The 19,706-nt window shown below is 46.1% G+C and overlaps 1 protein-coding gene across 5 annotated transcripts in view; it reads right to left on the bottom strand.

The window, feature by feature from the left end:
- The window catches only part of dachd (dachshund d), a 135,188-nt gene that overhangs the window by 17,231 nt on the left and 98,251 nt on the right, over nt 1-19,706 (bottom strand). For 3 of the 5 annotated variants that reach the window (XM_061841664.1, XM_061841668.1, XM_061841666.1), the window contains exons 4-6: nt 14,609-14,781; nt 14,288-14,453; nt 14,087-14,218 (exon numbers count right to left, since the gene is read on the bottom strand). In XM_061841664.1, the coding sequence (XP_061697648.1) occupies nt 14,087-14,218; nt 14,288-14,453; nt 14,609-14,781 (471 nt within the window). The remainder of the gene's footprint in view (nt 1-14,086; nt 14,219-14,287; nt 14,454-14,608; nt 14,782-19,706) is intronic. The other 2 variants (XM_061841665.1, XM_061841669.1) reach the window with 1 other exon arrangement.

Raw genomic sequence — 19,706 nt, 5'->3', positions numbered from 1 at the left:
TAATTGTTGAACTATTGTTCAAATGACTGTAAAAAAAAAGCTCTGGAAACAAACCAAAGTGTTATTATTCATTACCCAGCAACATTTTTGACGTGTCTGAGCAAACACACGAAGGTCGTGAGCGCCCCCTTCGACCGCTGTGAGCAACATCAGAAGTGCGCTCTGCGGTCAGATCGGTGAAGTGACACAGCTCATTCAAAGGTTCAGATTACATTCGCATCAGAACATTTTTAAGAACAATGTTGTGTTTTTGTGTTAAGGCCCACCTTCGGCTTTTAGGTGCGCCTTATAGTGTGGAAAATACGGTACATGCCAAGCCAACTAATAACTATAAATTTGAAATGTCGCTTCCAACTTTGTTTTTTCTTTTTTTTTTTTTTTTTAACTCACAATATCAACGTCTGTTTTTCTTGGTGTAAATCTGAATTATTGCTTGCAGAATATCTTTCGCAGTGCATGTTGAAAGCTGGATCTTCCTCCCAAATAGTTTAAGGGTTAATGTTATGTTGCCTCCTATATTTAAAATACAGATTTAGCTTTTTTTTTTGCACTGTATCGTCTGTGCTTTCGTCCTCGATCAGGCTGTGCCAAGGTGAAATTTTAACATGATACACCATCTCATCCTGCACTTTGGACTTTGCTTCAGACCAGACTTTTCTCACTGAAAAATGAGAAAATCTCATCCCGTTTCACCGCTTTTTCTTCTATTATTCACATAACCCGGTGTTTGTAACCATGAGTGGACCCCTTTAAAATGGAGGGGGGCGGGGTCAGGTAAACTAGGAAGTAGAGTGTGTGGCCGGGCAACAGCGTAATGCTGTGTTAAAAAAAGTGAGGCTGGAGTTCACTGCGCTGGATCTGTTTTCCTCTGCGCTGAGCGTGTGCGACAAGTGCGCAATTGCGCAGTTGCGCAGCTTAGAGGGAACGTTGTGACCAAGGATTATTTGCAATTTGATCCAGACTTGAGCGAGATTTGCAGGTGATTCGCGGGCCGGACTGTGAGCCGGAAAAGTTCTGCTTCGATTGCAAAGTGAACAAAGGCAAAGCCGCTGATGGATGGAAGCGAAAAAGAAGACAAACACACAGTCATTAAGCACACACACGCTAATGTGGCCTCATCACATTGAAGCTAATTTCCTTTTCATCACGGAGAGAAGAAAATGAGAGTTTGCCCGATCCCCGCTGGGGGACAAAGTCAAGGGCCCCCGGTCGGGGATTGGGCTCGATTAACAGGTAACATTTGCCACCGGCTCTCTTATCACAGTGTGAAAAAAATCAAAACGCCGTGCTGTGTTTTTGTTTTTTTTTTTTTTCTTTCCTTCTTCTCCTTCCTCTTCCTCCCCTCCCATCGCTCGGAGATGAAATCGCTGGCTGCACAAAACCATTTGGGAGAGCGGGAGGAGAGAAGGTGAGCGGGATAATCAGGCTGGCCACTGGGCCGTGTTTTCCCAAATGCTCTCCAAAACATTACTGTGCACGGCCATTAAATTAGCGCCGGCCCACCTTAAAATGTTGACATTTAGCGTGACTTTTTGGAGACTGACACCCTCATATTTTTCTCGTTGGATATCATTAAATCTCGACTGCCCTATGGCCGTCGTGCCTTTCCATTAATAACCCATTCCGACCGTCGTCTCCCTCCCTCCCTCCCTGGCCACATTCTTAAAGTGACGACTTCATTGCTTTTGCTTTAAGAATAAATTGAAAGTTATCCTCAAGGCCGGATGGATGGAACGATAAATCCTTCCGTGTCAGGGACGTGACAAAAAATAGGAAAAGGAGGCTCGCTCAGGCAATCTCCGCACACGCACACGGCAAAAACTTTTGGGAAAACTTTATACGTTTTTAAGCGCTTAAAAACGTCAACGTGCTTTTTCCACGGTAAGCAGCGTGCGCCGCACAGTTCTGAACTTTGCATTTGAGTTTGGACTCGTCTGGGCCAAAATCAGACGGGTTGAACTCCCGCAAATGTGGATGGACGGATACTCGCAGATGGAAGAAACACGATTGGGAAACATCATAAATCGTCTTCAGCATCTTCACTTTTAGGCGTCTAAAAACACACCGTTAGGAAAAAGACAATTTACGGCGTGTCACTTTTGAAACAACGGCGCTGCGTAAAAGAAAAAAAAAAAACATGGAAACGGATTCGGCCTTGATCCAAACGGCACAAAACCTTGGCTCGCTGAAACGGACTCTCACATGTTTAGGGATTAAAAAAAAAAAAAAAATGTCATGGCGATCCGATGCTGTCGCCGCTATTTGAAGCCCTGAGACAGAAAGACCCGGAGCCAAAAACACATCTCGTGACGTCATCGTAGCGTTACATTGCTAATTGAGGTTCTGAATCGGCATAATGCCGAATTTGCCGAGACAATTCGGACTTGCTGAGCATAAATAGCCATACGTCGGCAATCCTTTGCACACAAGCCGACGCTCGTAACGGAAGGTTCAAGCGAATGAGGACATTTTCGGACATCTGGAAGTGGAGGAAGTCAATGCTTCAAAGCAAGTTCTGCCACCAGATGCGAAGAATAACTGACATAATGCATCATATTTTTATTGATTGTTGAGCTCAGTTAACACTTCTCCCGTAGAACCCTTTGAAATGTCTACGATATGTGTGCCAATCGACGTTTCAAGTGCAACTTTTGTGAAGTTATGTCTCCAAGGCCGTCCGTGTCCCCCCCAAGAGACCCGTGAACTCAGCATCAAAAGAGAAACCCTCAACAGTTGAGGCCGTGAATTTGCACGCAGGCATGAAGCGCATGATTGCGGTTAGTGGCGAGAGAAGCCACAATTACAATCGACTTAAAGAATCTAACCATGCACGGAGGCCGGCAGGGGCACGGGCGAGAGATCCGCCCGAGGGTTCTGCCGGGTCGATGAGGCGTGGCGCTACTAATCGGAGCAGATTATGAGCTACAAATTGCGTTTCAAGGCGCAGGACACAAGCGCGGTTCGTCAGAACCGAACAGCAAAAGGCGTGCGAGAGAGAGTCCAGGCGACGAGGGAGCGGCGCTGACTTCCATCCGGGAGGAAGATATCTTGTCGTTTTATGCGGCCCGTGTCATATTTATTGCATAAAGGTCAGAGTGCTCATTTGTTCAAAGTCAGCATTTTGCCGTGTAATAAAGGCAGGCGGCTGTGTCATTATCGGACCGGCGGGGATTACGAGCTCGGCCGACTCTGACGACTGCGTAAAAGCGTTTTGTTCCCGGGCTCGGATGAAGAAGGTGGGGAGAACTCGGCGAAAAGCTTGTAACCGTCTGAAGGGTGAGGCCACAAAAAGGAAAAGTTAAGAATTGCCACGGCATTCCGCCGTTTATTGACACGCCGATCGCGGGGATTAAAATTGATTGGCCGTTTTGCCCGACTCATTCTCATTTCCGAGGGGGATGATTTGTACCGTCTACGGCGCTAATCTCTGCGTGACCCGCTAATCGGCCAGCCGTTTATTTCGCACTCTTTGTTTACTTTGCCTTTTGTTTGGCATTTATGAATTCATTAGAGCGTCGCGTCGCGCGGCTTAACGCGCAAGGTGACTGGGGAGTCCTGTGTGTAGCCGATAGCGACGCCCAAACACCGCCAACACAAGTGGCGAGTACACGTTGATAGTCTCAAGAAGAATGAAGCCTTCGGGGGGGGAAAAAAAAAAAAAAAAACAAGCAAAACCAGCGGGAGAGGGAAAAAATATTCATCTTTATAAGACTTTTGGAGAATTTTTGACGAAATGATGAATTGCAAAGTATGCTTCAGGCACGATGCAGCTGAGGTCACTGAACTTCTGGTGTACGCGCGTTGCAACGCCGGCTAAAAGTTTCATGGCGACGGCAAGATTTGCGTAACTTTCCCAGACAAGCTAACATGCCGACACAACCATGTCGAGTGTCTGATTTAGGCGTGTAGTATCCTCCGTGTGAATTGACGAATTCATGTCCGACGTAAGAAGCATATTTTGATCAAGTTGCAAACAAGAGAGGCTAATCCCTTGCAATTGTCTTTTTTGTCTTAACGCAATTTGTTTCAATCGTGGACAGATAGCCTGACGCTCGCTGGCTCAGGTTCCGACACGTCTTTGCCCGGTTCCGGAATCCACTGGGAGAAGCTCCGCTGGCACTAATCCAGACTCGTACTCGGCTGGCTTTTTGACGACGGCGATGAAGACGCGGAGGCAAAGAAGGAGGAAAAGCGAGGACTTGAAAAGAAGCGGCTTATAGCGACACTTTGCAAAGACGGATGCAAATCCATTAGTCCGTTCGCAGTTATAAAAATACTTAAGGGGCCCCTTTTAATCGCGGCGACGTGTTAAACGCGCGGAAATCTGTTTTGATAACATTATTCATAACACCGGCTTTGCTCGCGCGAATTAATAACACTTCATTTGCAGACGCTCGCTCAAGAAAAGCTGGCACGGTATTTGCAGCTAAAGAGATTAATTTTCAAACACCTAATTGACAGACCGGGGTTAGACGGGATAAGCAACACGCTGCTGCTGCAAAGTCAAGGTGACTGCAATACTGAGGAAAAAGGAAAGAAAAGCCAGCACAAAAGGGGGGGGGGGAGGGGGGTTGTGGGGGAAATGAGTCCTGAAGCGCTTTTCCACCAGCCGCCCCCTATTCTTCCTCTCTTTATTAGGAATGATTTACTTTCGCGGCGGAAGGATATAAAAGCTCGAGTATCGCCGCGTAATTATCGCAGAGTGAAAATTTAGAGCTTTGACTCACAATGTCCTGAAATCGGCTATCCGGCAGACTGCCGGGCGATAAGAGCGCTCGCCCGGCGTCCCGTCGCCCGACTTTTACGAGCGCGAGCCGCTAAAGAGGACGGCCGCGAAAACGAGCGAGGCCGCTCGCTGTTTACCTTGGCGAGTCCTAAGCTGAGCGTGTCGGCCGCATCCCTTAATTACTGTTTACGTGCAAATATTACACGATACAAAAAAAGAGAACGTCTCCAAAAGTACAGAAATACATATTCAGGGTTCAACGTTATCTGTCTGCAACAGTTGCCACGGCCACCAAGATATGTTTTTTTTTTGTAATTATCGTGTAATTATCGCGTAATTATCACAGAGTGAAAATTTAGAACTTTGACTCACAATGTCCTGAAATCGGCTATCCGGCAGACTGCCGGACGATAAGAGCGCTCGCTCGCCCGTCGTCCGACTTTTACGAGCGCTGCCGACGAGCAGGGGCGCTCGCTAGCCGCTAAAAGAGGACGGACGCGAAAACGAGCGAGGCCGCTCGCTGTTTACCTTGGCGAGCCCTAACCTGAGCGTGTCGGCCGCATCCCTTAATTACTGTTTACATGCAAACATTACACGATACAAAAAAAGGGAACGTCTCCAAAAGTACAGAAATACATATTCAGGGTCAACCTTATCTGTCCGCAACAGTCGGCGCGGCCGCCAAGATATGTTTTGTTTTGAATCGCAAATTTTCCAGCATTCTACATAATCTTCATAATTGCTTAATGCCGCTGTCCGAGGGCGTCGCCACGGGAACGCCGGGCATAACAGCAGATGCTCACGTATGTAAAACTCACCTTGGGTGCTCTCGGCGAGCAAGGATAAACAATAAGAGGAAAAATAATCACAATAATAACAAAAAGCTGTTTACAAATGTTGCACGAGTGTCGACCACAACAAGAAAAATGAATTCCCTTGGAACTCAGGTGTCAAACTCACGGCCCCGGGGCCGGGTCTGGACCGCAACGTCCTTTTTGGTGAGCCGCAAAACCAAATCATGTCGGCAAACTTGACCGTGATTCTTGCTTCAGTTTGGCATATAAAATGAAGCGGAACGGTTCGATATTGGCCGAGCCGGTCAGAGCATTGGCCTCACGGTTCTGAGGACCGGGGTTCAAATCCCGGCCACACCTGTGAGGAGTTTGCATGTTCTCTGGTGCCTGCGCACTCGGGTCGTGCCCTGCGATTGGCTGGCGACCAGTTCGGGGTGTGACCCGCCTCCTGACTGCTGATAGCCGGGATAGGCTCCAGCAATCCTGCAACCCTTGTGAGGATACGTGGCCAAGAAAATTGATGGATGGTTTTCCACAAACTCGCATTCATTAACTATGATTAGGGGGGGGGGGGGGGGGGGGAAATGGGACCGGGAGTCGTCTCCTCTGTACACGGAAGCATATTGCTGCCACACGTTAACCTCCGTAAACCTCTGAAATATGTACACAAGTGGTTGTCATGACGAGTGATGCATTCAACGTCACGGGATTTTCGCAGTTTCCAATTGTGAGTCTGTGGACACAATTTTAGGTACATCTGCACAATCACATTGTGCATTTCTTGAGTCCGAATGTGAAATGTGATTCTTTTTGTCGATGTAGTTCACTTTTTTTTCCCCCCTCCGTAGCCGTAATAATAATAATACTAAAGAAAAGATCTTTCCCTGACATTGAAGCTCCGATCTCCGTCTCCCATTAAAAGTTTGACGCGTTCGGCCGACTTTAATGCCGCGTGCCGTTTGGGGTCCTCCGCGCGTCCTTGGCGTCGGCAGCTTCAAACGGGCTGCTGACTACCTGACTTTTTTTTTTTTTTTTTTTTTTTGCGTGGGGAAGAGGAGGCGAGATCGTTAGCCGTCGGAGCCCCCCCGAAATGTGACTTGGCAGACAATAATGCTTTGTGATCAAACAACTTGTCAGCGCGTGCCGTCCAAATGAAAGAGTGCAAAAAAAAAAAAAAAAAAATTCAATAGAGGATCAATCAAATTTCTTCTTGCGGGACGTGAGAAGCAACGCTGACGGTGCAAAAGCGGGGACACGGGAGTTCATTTGGATATTTGTTCTCCCACTCATGAATGTTCCATCGCGTGACACCATCTCCTTGCTAATCACATTTCACTCAGGTGGCAGTGGTGAGGAGGGTCGGGGTGGGGGGGTGGGGGGTGGGGGGGGCATGCTTTTAGGGATGTTGAAAAGAGAGCGGTTCTTTTTAATCTTTGAAATGCCTCAAAAGTGACAGAATGCTCTCTCCTGCCAAGACGGGAGCGTCGGATGGGGAGATAAATATGCTGTGGTCAGCTAAGTGTATCTCGTGAGCGGAGAGGCAAATTTAATAATGCATTATCATTCAGCGGCCAAGGTGAAATCTGCCTGTCCGTCAGGAAGCTCGGGCCCGTTTCATGTTACCTTCCAGCGCAAACCAGCCGCCGCTTCACTCTCGCTAAGTACGGAACGGCAGGAGAAAAAAAAACAAACAAAAAAAAACCGAGGAATCGGCCGTGACTGAGGAGGCGGAAGCATTCAATACACTTTTTTTTTTTTAGGTCCGGATAAGCCCACTTTTTTACACCAGCAGCCGTTAGTTGGCCGTTAGTCACGAGGACACGGGACGATATTTACGCGGCGAATGCGACGCAAAGTCAGTTTTGTCCCTCAATCATCGGCGGGGACGACGACGGCTTTATCTGCAACGTGAGAATGAGCCAATTTGGAAAATACACTAAAAATGTCTTTGGGGAGGGGGAAAAAAAAGCATCATTAAATGGAGACCTCTTCTTTAACTTCTAACAGTCTAAATACAGGGCAATCGTAACGTTTTGAAAACTTAAAATAGGACTCCAAACAACCAACATAATTTTGCCAAACTTCAGACATAAAAATGTAGACTGAGCGAAATTTAGATCAAATAGGCTACTGCACTGACAAGCTATACTTCAGAAATAAGTACACAAGTAATTTGTATATATATATATATATATATATATATATATATATATATATATATATAGGATAGATATATATATATAGGCTCTAAATTTTTACTCTGCGATAACTACACGATAACTACACGATAATTACAAAAAAACCCGACTTGGCGGCCATGGCGACTGTTGCGGACAATATATATATATATATATATATATATATAATATGAATACGATTAGGCCTTTTTGTAGCACTGACCCTGCCTTTTATCGCTCACTTTTATATTTCATGATCTCTCTCATATTATAGGGTTAGGGCTATATATATATATATATATATATATTATATATATATATATATAGCCCTAACCCTATAATATGAGAGAGATCATGAAATATAAAAGTGAGCGATAAAAGGCAGGGTCAGTGCTACAAAAAGGCCTAATCGTATTCACAGTTGTCAATTCTATAATATTTGAGAAATTTACGTCCAACTCACTTTTGTGTTTCCTCGTTTCAGACTTGCTCCTGGATATTTTTTTGCTCCTCGGCTTCCATAATCGATCATATCAGAACACACAGTGCACAGCACTTTGCCGGGAACGTTCACTTTTTGGATGTGTTCCGTTAGACATGTTGGTACCGTTTTCGTTCCCATCTGCGCGGTTATGACACTTTTTTCAAGCCACGCCCATCTGAAACATTTTTTTTTAATCAAGTTCCCTGGCCACGATCTTCATCTTTTCGCTCCGAGACTTTCGCCAAACCGACAAACGTCCAGACCGCTCGATCACATATGCGTTCGTACGTCTATAACTTATAGCTACGCCGTAATAAACAGAACGCTTCTCTAGGAAATGATAACAGCAGAGTGAAAATACCGACGAATTACCGCCAAAATGCTGCCGGAAAACGGAATGTTGTCGTTATTATAAACGAAAATGCCGTTTTCCACCATCACAGCAGTGACTAATTTCCCGACGAGCGTTGCCGACAGATCTTGATCACAGCCTCGGCCCAAATTTTCTCGACAGATTGACACGTTTCGCCAAAAATGACATTTTCAGCTGAAAAAAGCTCTCAGCCCTGACATTAACCGTAAAATGATGCTGTGCTCTTTTCAGTTTCTTCATGGCAACTGTAAAGTTACGCTGCGAGTCCCTCAACTAAATAATCGTGTCCGGCGCTTTTCGCGACTCTTCAAGTGTTTCCTGGCAAAACGCCGCCGCGCGCTATTTGCACGTATGGTTGGCATTTGAAACGGCGTCTCCCAAAGAACTGAAACCATGTCCAGTCGTTTGATGTCCGCAGCGGGTTTTACAGCCAAAGGCTTTTAGATGTGTCCCCCCCCCCGTTGTCGAGGGTACCTGCTGTTTTCACGAGACAGAGGCTTGTAGGAAGACTTTTCTTCTTTTTCGTTTGAAGCTGTTCAATTAGTCACATGTGAGATAGCTTTCTACTTTAAACATCATCAAATCGCACTCGCTCCTGCCTGTTTTTTTAATTTTTTTTTTTTCACCCGGGAAAAATTTTTTGGACCAAAGACAGGAGGAAAAAAAAAAAAAACAAGCCCAACCCAGGACCATCTGTTAGTTTTTTTTTTTTCTGGTATGTGACAAAACTTTGCAAAAAGTCCCGCTACCCAACCGACAAACACCCCCCCGTCCCGTCACGATGCAGGACGACATCGCGGCGTCTTTTCGACGGAGTCCCCGTCTTAATTTGAACGCCGGGCCGGGATCGTAAAGATCAAACAAGTGGGGGAGGTATCATTAAAGCGTCGAACGGCGACCGCTAAACAAACGGACGTGACCGACGGGCTCCTAATTAAAAAGCCGGCCGTAAACAAAGCCCCCCCCCAACAACGCGTTTTATTTTATTCATCGACGGCGGAATCGCGCGTCATATCGTTCCGCTCGGCTATATCTGTCATTAATTTTATTCCCTTCGCTTAAAGCTTTTATTCGAATTACTTTGGTTATTAGTTAGTTCTTAATGTATCGGACGGCGGCGACCATCTCTCTTATCTCGCCGCATAAACCTGCGCATGTTATTCAAATTGGCTCATTTATTATGATAGCTTCCGCATGTAAATTGTGCTGACTGCTCGCCCTTGCGCAGTCCTCATTAGACTAATGAAAACCTTCAAACGAAAAAACTAAACAAGCTGCCAAATAAAAGGTTCCGGGGGTTATTATGAAAATTACAACGGTGCGAGCGGCGACGAGCTCTCTTCATTAATTCATGCTCAGCAAATTGCGAACTAATTTGCTCGCACTCCTCTGCATTAATGGCTTATTTTTATGAAAAATAAAGAATAAATAAATAAATATCGCCCCCCCCCCCCCCCCCCCACAGTGCAAGACCTCAGAAGAGAGCAGAATCCTAATCAAGTCCGGCGACATTTCGCCAATCGCCACCGACGAGTGAAAGTTGACACGTCGGTGATATTTACGATATATTTGCTTCTATTTTTTTTTCCTCAACGGATCTTCACCCAACTCTAGTCCCCCAAAAAACAAAAACCAGAAGCAATGTTTGACAAGAAATAAATAAGTCAAAAATGTAAAAATCAAATCTAATTTGTCATCCCAAAAAATAACCCATTTGATATCATTCTTTAGTGACGTGATTTTATGCTAATCTAATCAATTCATCCATGTTTTACTGCTCATCACAGGGGGGCAGCAGCTTCAGCAGGGACCCCCAGACTTCCCTCCCGCCAGCCACTTCATCCACCTCTTCCGGGGGATCCCGAGGCCAGCCGAGAGACGTGGTCTCTCCAGCTTATCCTGGGTCGCCGTCCCAGGGGTCTCTTTGCGGTGGCCGGAACACCTCACCAAGGAGGCGTCCGGATCAGATGCCCCAGCCACCTCATCTGGCAGCAGGTCTACTTTGACCCCCTCCCGGATGACCGAGCTTCTCAGCCGTTCACTAAGGGAGGACCCGGACACCCTCGTTCCGGCTCCTTGCATCTCCGGTTTCATCTTTTTCTTTCGGACATGACCCACAGGTGAGGGTGGGAACGGAGATCGGGCGCTAAATCCAGATCTTGGCCTGTCGACTTAGTTCCTTCTTTACCACGACGGACCGACACAAAGTCCGCATCACTGCAGGCGCTGCACCGATCGTTCCATTTTCCCCTCAACCGGTGAAGAAGAAAGACTCCAAGACGCTTGAACTCCTCCACTCGGGGCAGGATCTCATCCCCGACCCGGAGAGGGCAAGACCACCCTTTTCCGACGGAGGACCGCCGTCTCAGATTTGGACGTGCTGATTCTCACCTCAGCCGCTTCACACTCGGCTGCGAACCGTCCCACCGAGGGGCGGCGATCGCGGCTCGATGAAGCCAAAGAACGGAAGCGACGAGGAAGTTTCTTTCGGCTTGTCCCGTTAGGGGTCGCCGCAGCGTGACATCTCAGATGGAACGCTCATATTTATTTGGCACAGTTTTGACTCCGGATGCCCTTCCTGACGCAACCCCTCAAGGGGGGAGTAGAGCCCCCAGTGGGATACCAAACCAATGCTCTCACCGCTGAGCTATGGGCCTCCAAAGAACGGAACCAACTCATCGGTCCAATTTAAAAAAAAGTTTCAAATATACAGAAAACAACCATCATCTTTTGAATATTTCTTTCAAATGTGATGATATCTAATCTTCTGTCATATTGCGGATGTGGACGAAACTTTTATTTGGGTCTTAGCGGTTGGCGGGAAGTCAAAGTCTGATGTAAAAAAAAAAGTAATCGCACGTCATCCATTGGGTCATCCGAGTTTTCTTTTACGGCAATGGAAGGAGAATTTGTTTGCGGTACACATGCACGCAGGTACGCGCATGCCACACAAAAATGGCGCTGACGATTCTGCTCATTATTCCGACGGTGACTTTCATGTCAGACCATTTGACGGGGAGCATCGCGGATTTCCACGGCGCTTCCAGGATGGTTACCGCCTCGCGTCGCCACAACCGACCCGCCTCGCTTCCCTCAAGGCCGCCGAGAATTCCCCAAATCTATTATTTACTTGACTTTCTGTGTGTGCGGATCGTTTTCCTTCTTTTTGTTCCGCTTCATAATGAAAAAATAATGAAACGATTCGGGCCCGGATGACGCGACCGGGGAGCGACTTTTGAACGGATCCTCTCCCGCGTGTGTCGCAAATGGGAATGCTGCCGAACGCCACGCGAGAATTGATGCTAATATCAATTCAATTGACTTTAGGATGGCAACGGCAGCGGTCCACCTCCTAATTTGGATCGGCAATATGAATTGCTCATCTTCATAACTCCTCACATCCTGCTTAAACGTGAATTTTAAACCCCGAGATTGATGCGTTCATTATTCGGTGTCAAGTTCAGCCGCACTTTCATCGTTTTTTTTTTTTTTTTTTTAAACTCATTTTTAGGCAAACATCGGCCGGAAATGTTTCAATGCTCGTCTGCAAATGGAAGGAAGTGTTTAGTAATAATTGCAAAAGAAAACTCACGCACGCTATTTTCAAGTCAAACTAGAAAATGTGAGCAGTATATTAAAATTCACGTCTTCAAAAGAGAGAACAAGTCAAAGAAATCTTTGAACAAGGACGCACGTGACATTGCAACATCGTTGAAGATGTGCACAACAGAACTCCAGAACTTTTTAAATCTCTGCTGAGAAAAAGCAAGGCTTTTTTTATTATTATTATTTTTTTTTTTTATGCAAGTGGTTGATGAAGCCGACATCAAATTGAGAAACAGCATCTGTGAAAGGATGAAATATCTTGGAGGAGCAAAAAAAAAAAAAAAATAAAATAAAATAAATGACCCGCTTAAATCTTCATTAACAAGAAGCTTTAATGCTACCTTGTGGCATTAAATGTTCTCATAATGACTTGGAGATTAAACCCTTTTTTTTCATCTCACCTTTCACCTTTTTTTAGATCAATTTTCAGATTAATTTCACGACCTTTCCTTTTTGTTTAAAAAGCTGTGTTATCGGATAACTTTTGGACCTTTCACACCAGGCAATCCAGCAATTAGCTCGAGCCCATTCCTGCGTCTACTGCAGGGGTGCCCAGACTTTTTTTTTTTTTTTTTTTTTACCCCAAGATCTACTTTTCAAGCAGCCAGCCTCTCGCGATTGACCGGCGGGGGACGGAGGTTGGGGGTGATTTCCGTAAATAGGGGGCACGCCGTCACGCGATTGAGCAAAACTGACCAGTCGTGCATTGAGCAGCCCTACCTACTTTATTTCCTCAAATGGAAACCGTCTCCATTTATTCGTTGTGAGCCAAAACAGCAGCACCTAACAAATTTAAGGTGTGGCGTCAACGAACACGATATTGTGTAAATTATCTGAATGTTTTCATGTTCTGAAGGAAATTTATGGGTTCCATTTTTCGGAAATTTCGATCCTGTTACGCCTTCACCCATCTGCGGCTGAATAAAGAAAAGCCCCTTGTGGAAAAATGACAATTTTGATGATTGATTTTGAGATGACAATTTGCACGGGTTCCGACATAGAAGAAAAACTGCCATCGCGAGATACATTTTGTCAGTATTTAAACGCATTGCAGTTTTGCGTAGGCGTCAGTACAAACGTGAAGTTGAAATCATTTATTTTCACGCCCTGTTAGTCGTCACCACATTACCAACACGAATAGTGTTTTCATTCAATAACATAATATGCATTCATATCTGAGTGCATTCGGGGTTGGGTGGTGCGGGGTCGTCTAGAAAAAACAGCTGGGGTACCCCGATTCCCGTGTCCTCGTTCATACAAGGCGATAAGTAAGGAAGAGCTGCCGGCGGGGGCTGCTCCGTGTATTGATTGAAAGGTTAAAATTGGCCATAACATTGGCGCTAATCTATTTCGCATCTCCACAAAGCTCCCTCTGCTGGTCATTTTTAATATTACAGTTGATTTACTGCGTAATAGTACGTGCGATGGAACTGACAACTGCGCAAACGGGCATCACAATAACATTCCTCAAACGATATATCATCGTAGACTTTGATATTCTCCCTTTACACATGTAGCTAATTCATATTTCGATGAATTCTTTCTTGATTATTCGATCCAATCAACGGGGGAGGGGGGCAGTAGTCGGGACCAGGTTGCAACCCAACACGGATAGAAAAAATTTGTGGATAGTTGATGGAACATTAGAAATTCCATTGGGAGGCAATTAATAAATAACGCCCCCCACCCCAAAAAAATGTAAATCTTGAATAAGCATGGATAAACTGACAAAAAGCGTTTACAGGTTGGTTAAACCACATTAAAAATTGGAGAGAAAAAAATAACCAAACCTGGAAATAAAACTTAAAAGAATGGAACAAAAAAATGGAGAACTATATATGTATATATATATTTTTTTTTTTTAAATGAGAGTGTACAGGTGAATCTGCAGGGGTGTCGTGGAGTGAAGAATCAAAGCCCACCGACCTTTTTCCGCATGCATCCTCTTGACTTCGTGGCTCATGTCGTGGGCCAGGTCTCCCTCTTTGGGCCCGGGCGGGATGTTGGGGGACAAGCCGAGCAGGGCTTGGTTCACGGACAGGCCGTTGTGGTGCGGCGCTGCGGACGACAAGGCGGACGTGAGGACAAGACGGACCGACGCGACGGCCGGCCGCGAGCCTCACGTACGTATTCTGTCCGAGGAGCTTTCCGTGCGGGCCGGCGAGCTGGACACGCTGCTGCTGCGGTGGGACGACGGGTGGCTGCCGGGCCTCCGGTGGTCCTCTAAAGACGGGGCGGGGGACGGACTGTCCTGCATGCGCTCCTGCAAACCCTGCGGTGACGACACGCAACCCTAAAGTAAACGCAGCGATGCCTCGGTTAGGGCAGATATCGATACCATCACTGAGTGGGAATCGATCACCAAAGTCAGGCGTGTACACCACAACGCCACCACTGACTGCGTTTTTTTTGTCAAACGAGGACGGCGATCCGTCGGAAGCACCTTACCTTGATGACAGACGTGACCATTCTGGAGGGCAGGCTCTGGCCCTGCGCGGCGGCGGCCATGTTGGCGATGGTGCTGAGGTGGTTCATCTGGCTCATCGCCATGGTGACGGAAGCCGGCGGCAGACTGACGGGGATCAGCGGGTGGGGCATCATCATGAAGGGCAGTTCCAGGCCTGCCACGGGCGAAGACGAGGTCGGCGGTTACTCGAGCGCGCCTCAGCCATCCCAGATATTCCCCCGTGCTATTAACTTTTGAATAATCCCCACCCCCTCAAATACTCTTACAAAGACCAATAACGCTTTAACCGAAGAGACTGAATATTTCTCCGTGTTAACATAATAGACATCAATGTTTTATTACGCGTTAATAATAGAGAAGGATCGCAATAATCATAAAGAAAATGGGGGATGAAAACTATCCACACGCTTGTTCACACACCAAAGTTTATACAGCAATAAAAAGGAATCAATTATTCTCTGATGAATAAAAAATGTGAAAATACCACGGAAATGATTTCAATATTTAAATACAAAAACGGCAGTAAAAACAAAGGCAATCTTGAAAGTCGGCACGATTAGCTAAGCGTGCTAATGACAAACGCGACTAAGGTTAATTATACGAGCCTATCAGTCGGCATAATGAAGGCGTTTGGGTCCCTTTCAAATATAAATATACACGTTCCGGCATCAGACGTATCTTTTAAATTATTCAATTGCAGTCCGCCGACGGACGCTTAATTGGGGCAAATTGACGACGTTTAGATGGGAAAGAGAGCGGAATAATAAAGATTCCGCGGGGCTTTGCCGCGCTTTCTTTCATGAAAAGAGGGCAACTTTCAGAAGGTCAAAGTTGCCCCCCCCCCAACCGAACCCCCCTTCAAGCCCTTCCCTCTCGGCTCGACGGGACTTTGAGCGGCTGAGGATCAAAAACGCCACCGTGAACGGTTTGGTCTCGTTCCTGCGCCGCCGCTTTAAAGACAACCTCATAGACACTCGGATACCGATTGAACTTTTTGGGTTGGTGAATTTTTTTTTTTTTCCTTTCTCTCTCTCTCTCTCTCTCTCTCTCTATCTTACTCGGCAGAGCGGTTCAAGGTAAAAATAATAATAATAATAAAAAAAAAAAGCTGATCTGCAAAAGAAAGAAGAAGAAAAAAAAAAAAAAAAAACAACTGACAAAACATCAGTGGCGAAAGGGCAAGGAGACGTCCATGGCGACAACTCCAAAGAGAAGGACACTGCTTGAAAATGAAAGGGCTCCTTTTTCCGGAAGCATCCATTGATTTCCATAAGAAAGGTGCCTCGGCGGAGAGTATTCCCAAACAAAATAAAGGATTAAAGCGAGCGCCGCGTCTCATCGCTCGGACTGAATCAATTACCGCTCACCCGGGCAGAGCTCAATTAAAACAGAAAAACAAAACAGGACGACGACAACAAAACGGCGGCGCTTAATGGAGGACGACGACGAGGAGAAGAAGGTCTTGGCAACCCATCAGCCGTTCCAGGCTCCTGGTGCGGTGGATTACGTCCAGGGCCGAATGCGTCCTCCCTTTCCAAAAAGAAAGACGAGTCGCCGCCGCTTGTCCGGCGTCTCTGACATTCGCTGTCGACCTTCCGCGGCTGCCCCGCCGGGGACGTTGGTGCCCCCCGTCCTGCCCGAACGGCAACGAGTCCACCCGAAGGAGGCCAGCCGGGCCTCATTTCGTTCCCCGGGTGAGCGGGAGACGTTAAGTGGCAGATTTGCCAAACGTCAATCACATTCTGATTATTATGAACGGTGGGGAACTTGTTTTGACTCTTGCCAGACAGTAACGGCAATTGAAAGTCCATTTAAAACGTCTGAATGGGCTATTTCCATTTCTGTAATTTGTCTGAAAATACAGGGGGAGAAAAATGGAGGCCAACGAGGGTCCCTAACCGGACGTATGAACGTATTTTCTTCCTTATTAAACAAACACAAAACAAATGGCAACATCGAAAAGCCATCTGCCCGTCAGACTCGCTTCAGAACCGCAAGCAATTAGTTGTGCGGATGCACGGCAGCAATAAGTTCACTTCAGTACTGTAAACATTTTCAGTACTGCTCGCTTGTGTCTGGTGGGGCGAGGCACACTCCTCTCAGTTGATTATTAGAAATCAAAAATAATTACGGAGACCTTCACACCGTCTGCAATTCATGGTTTGAAAAGTGGAAATGTGGAGGAAAAAAAGAACATGCAAGCCTGGAGGAGGGATTCAAACCCGAACGGCAAAACCCTGAGGCATAGGTGCAAAACCACTGCCCGGCTGTGCTGCCTCCCGATAATTTCATGGAAAATTCTTTTCTGGAGGTCCATTGAGCTAGAAAGCATTTTTATACACATAATCACTAAATGAAACATTCTTAACGGTGTAAATATAAATCCATGCAAACCTGATTGCTTGGTGTACAGTCAGTAAATGTGACTTTTAAAGTCTGTTCTCAGGACAGTTCACTCGTTTTTTCAGCAAAACGGTAACTGGATGACATTCCAGAGAAACCCGACGTAACTTTAGAATGAATCACTAAATACTTTTGCCAGATGTCTCATTGTACCAACTAAATTCTTGATTTCTGGTGGGATTCCCAAACCAGACATGATCAAAAGGCAAAAGTCCAGCCGTGTTTTCAACAAATCGCCGATATGCCGTCGTTAAAACGACAAATCGCTTCGTAGCGACGCAAACACGCTCACGCCAGGCTAGGCAAAGATCGGAATCGTGCAGGCCGAATTTGAAACGGTCCTCGGTGAGAGCGTGATTTCTAGTGTTTTCCCGATCCCAAACAAACGATGGAACATTTGAAAATGATTGGAAACGAGAACTCGCCGCCGTCAATCTTCATCGAAAACACGAAGTCTGCCCTTTGGCAGGCGGACTTAAGAAAACGAGAAAAAGCGGAAGCCTCTTTACTGTTTTCACTTTGTCCCAGGCAGATGTCTCCTGACAAATATTAATCTAGATCCTCCTTGGCACTTTATTATCTCTTCAATGGAATGATTTATTGTTTGCGGAGCCGAGGAAGCACAAAGAGAGAAGGGGGGGAGATTACATTTCCAGCCAAAGCTCAGACGCGATCTCGTTTTCCGAGGAACAAAAGGGGGGGAAAAAAGCTCACCGACAAACAATAATGTCAGCTGTAATTGATCAGAGGTCGCCGGGCGGGCCCACGGTAACGGCGCACTATTTAAGCGACAATCCGCCCGGACGCTTTTCAGACGCTTGTTAATGAAGCTGTCTGTCTTGGGCTATTTACTTTCCCTTAAATGGACGGCAGGAGATGTACTGTAGGAGACAGCGCCGGAGAGGATCTGTGAAATAGGACCTGCGCACGCCTGAGGAATGTCTAATTGGTCGGCGCCGGCCGAGCTCAGGATCCGCCGCTAATTAAATGCCTTGTTTAAAGCCGATCTGTCTTTGTTTGGCGCGTCGGAACGACGCATCCTCCGCAAACATTCCCGCCGGTTATTCTTTGAGTTTGATTTCAATTGGACAGGACAAAAGGGCCGACGCGCTCCGTCGCTCGGCTTTTCGTGGCGTTCTTTTCGCGCCGAGACGTTTCTTCCGTCTCTCTGATCGCGTCAAACGCTACGCCGAGGTTCCGGAACGCTGGCGGACTGGATCGACTCGCCGCTCGATAGGCGATTCAATCTCAGTTTGTAACGAGATCACGGTGCACATAAACGGGCTTTTTTTCCTTCTCGTATCAACAATGGGAGGTCAAGAGAGAACTTGACAGTTCTGTGTTTTTCAGGGCCGATACCGATTGTTGGTAGACTGAGGGGGGTGGGGGGGGTATAGGACAATATTGGCCAAACTTCAAATTTGTCTAAACGGCTTTTAACACCGTTTACTTTCAGTTTTGCAACAAGTTTTCTCAGACAACAGTTTTCAGCTGCCAGGGTCATAAATGAAATCAAAACTGGAACTGAAATCTTTGACTCATCTTTGTCTTGAATCCCAACAAAAACAAAAAGGGCAACGATCTCTCAGGGTCGGTCGGCAGCATCTCTTATTAAGTTAAACTAAAATTGTAATCATCCATCCGTTATCCAAGCCGCCTATCCTTACAAGGGTGACGGGAGAGCCAGCTTCAGGCGAAAGGCGGACTGCACCCTGAACTGGTCGCAGGGCAGATGTCAACGCCATCAATCGCACCAAAGTCAGGCTCGTGTACAACTACACCATCAGTAACTCTAAATTTATATTAATAATAAGAAAAACCTAATAATCCACTGAAGTCTCTCCAGTTTTAAATTTAGATTTGACCAGATTTGTAAAAAAAGATAGATGCAGATATACAGCAAAATGATGAATATCAGCGTCGGTAATTGGCTTGGAAGATAATCGGTCTGTTCCTCGTCAAACGTGCCGTTTTCGGCAAATTGGAGGAGGCAAATTAAGAGCCGCAGTTTGGAGCAAAGTTGGAGAAGAAGATTCTGGAGTTGCATGGGAAGTAAAGGCTACGATACGTACTGTACAACCACTGCGCCGATTGCCAGGTTTGCGTCTCCACCTCCAAGTTATTTTTTCATGATCTCATCAGAACATAATGCTGTGATATATTACCAACTTTGTAAAAAAAAAAAAAAAGGCAAAATGTATTATTTTAGGTGCAACTTTCTTTTCAATACAGTTTTGAAACATTTAATTCCTGATGTATTTGACGACAAAAAAATGAATAATGCTTTGGAAAAATGTCAAAAATGTATCTACTTCTAAGATGTCATTATTTACAGAAAATAGTTGACATGTGATTAATTAGCATGTATAATGTTCAACAAACGTGGAAAAAAAAAGCTGACTATTTTATATGGCGCTGTATGATTTGCTGCAAACGCATCAGCCAATTTTGCTACTAGAAACACACACAGCGTCCGTCGGATGTTGAGAGCCGATGGCAGACGGATTTCCCAGAAGCCCCTTCAACGCTCTCTCCCCCTTGAAGGGCGAGCTTATAAAACGGCCCCATGTCGTATTCCGGCAAGCAAGGTAAGAAAGGGCCACCTTCGTTGTGGTCGTATCAAGCATGTGCGCGGCCCGCAGAGGAAATGAATCGCGGGACGTTTGGCGCTGGGTA

This window comes from Syngnathoides biaculeatus, chromosome 14, assembly GCF_019802595.1.
Source record: "Syngnathoides biaculeatus isolate LvHL_M chromosome 14, ASM1980259v1, whole genome shotgun sequence".
NCBI classification, from domain to species: Eukaryota; Metazoa; Chordata; class Actinopteri; order Syngnathiformes; family Syngnathidae; genus Syngnathoides; species Syngnathoides biaculeatus.
The sequence above is the reverse complement of the archived record's forward strand: the minus strand, read 5'-3'. Positions and strand labels throughout refer to the sequence as shown.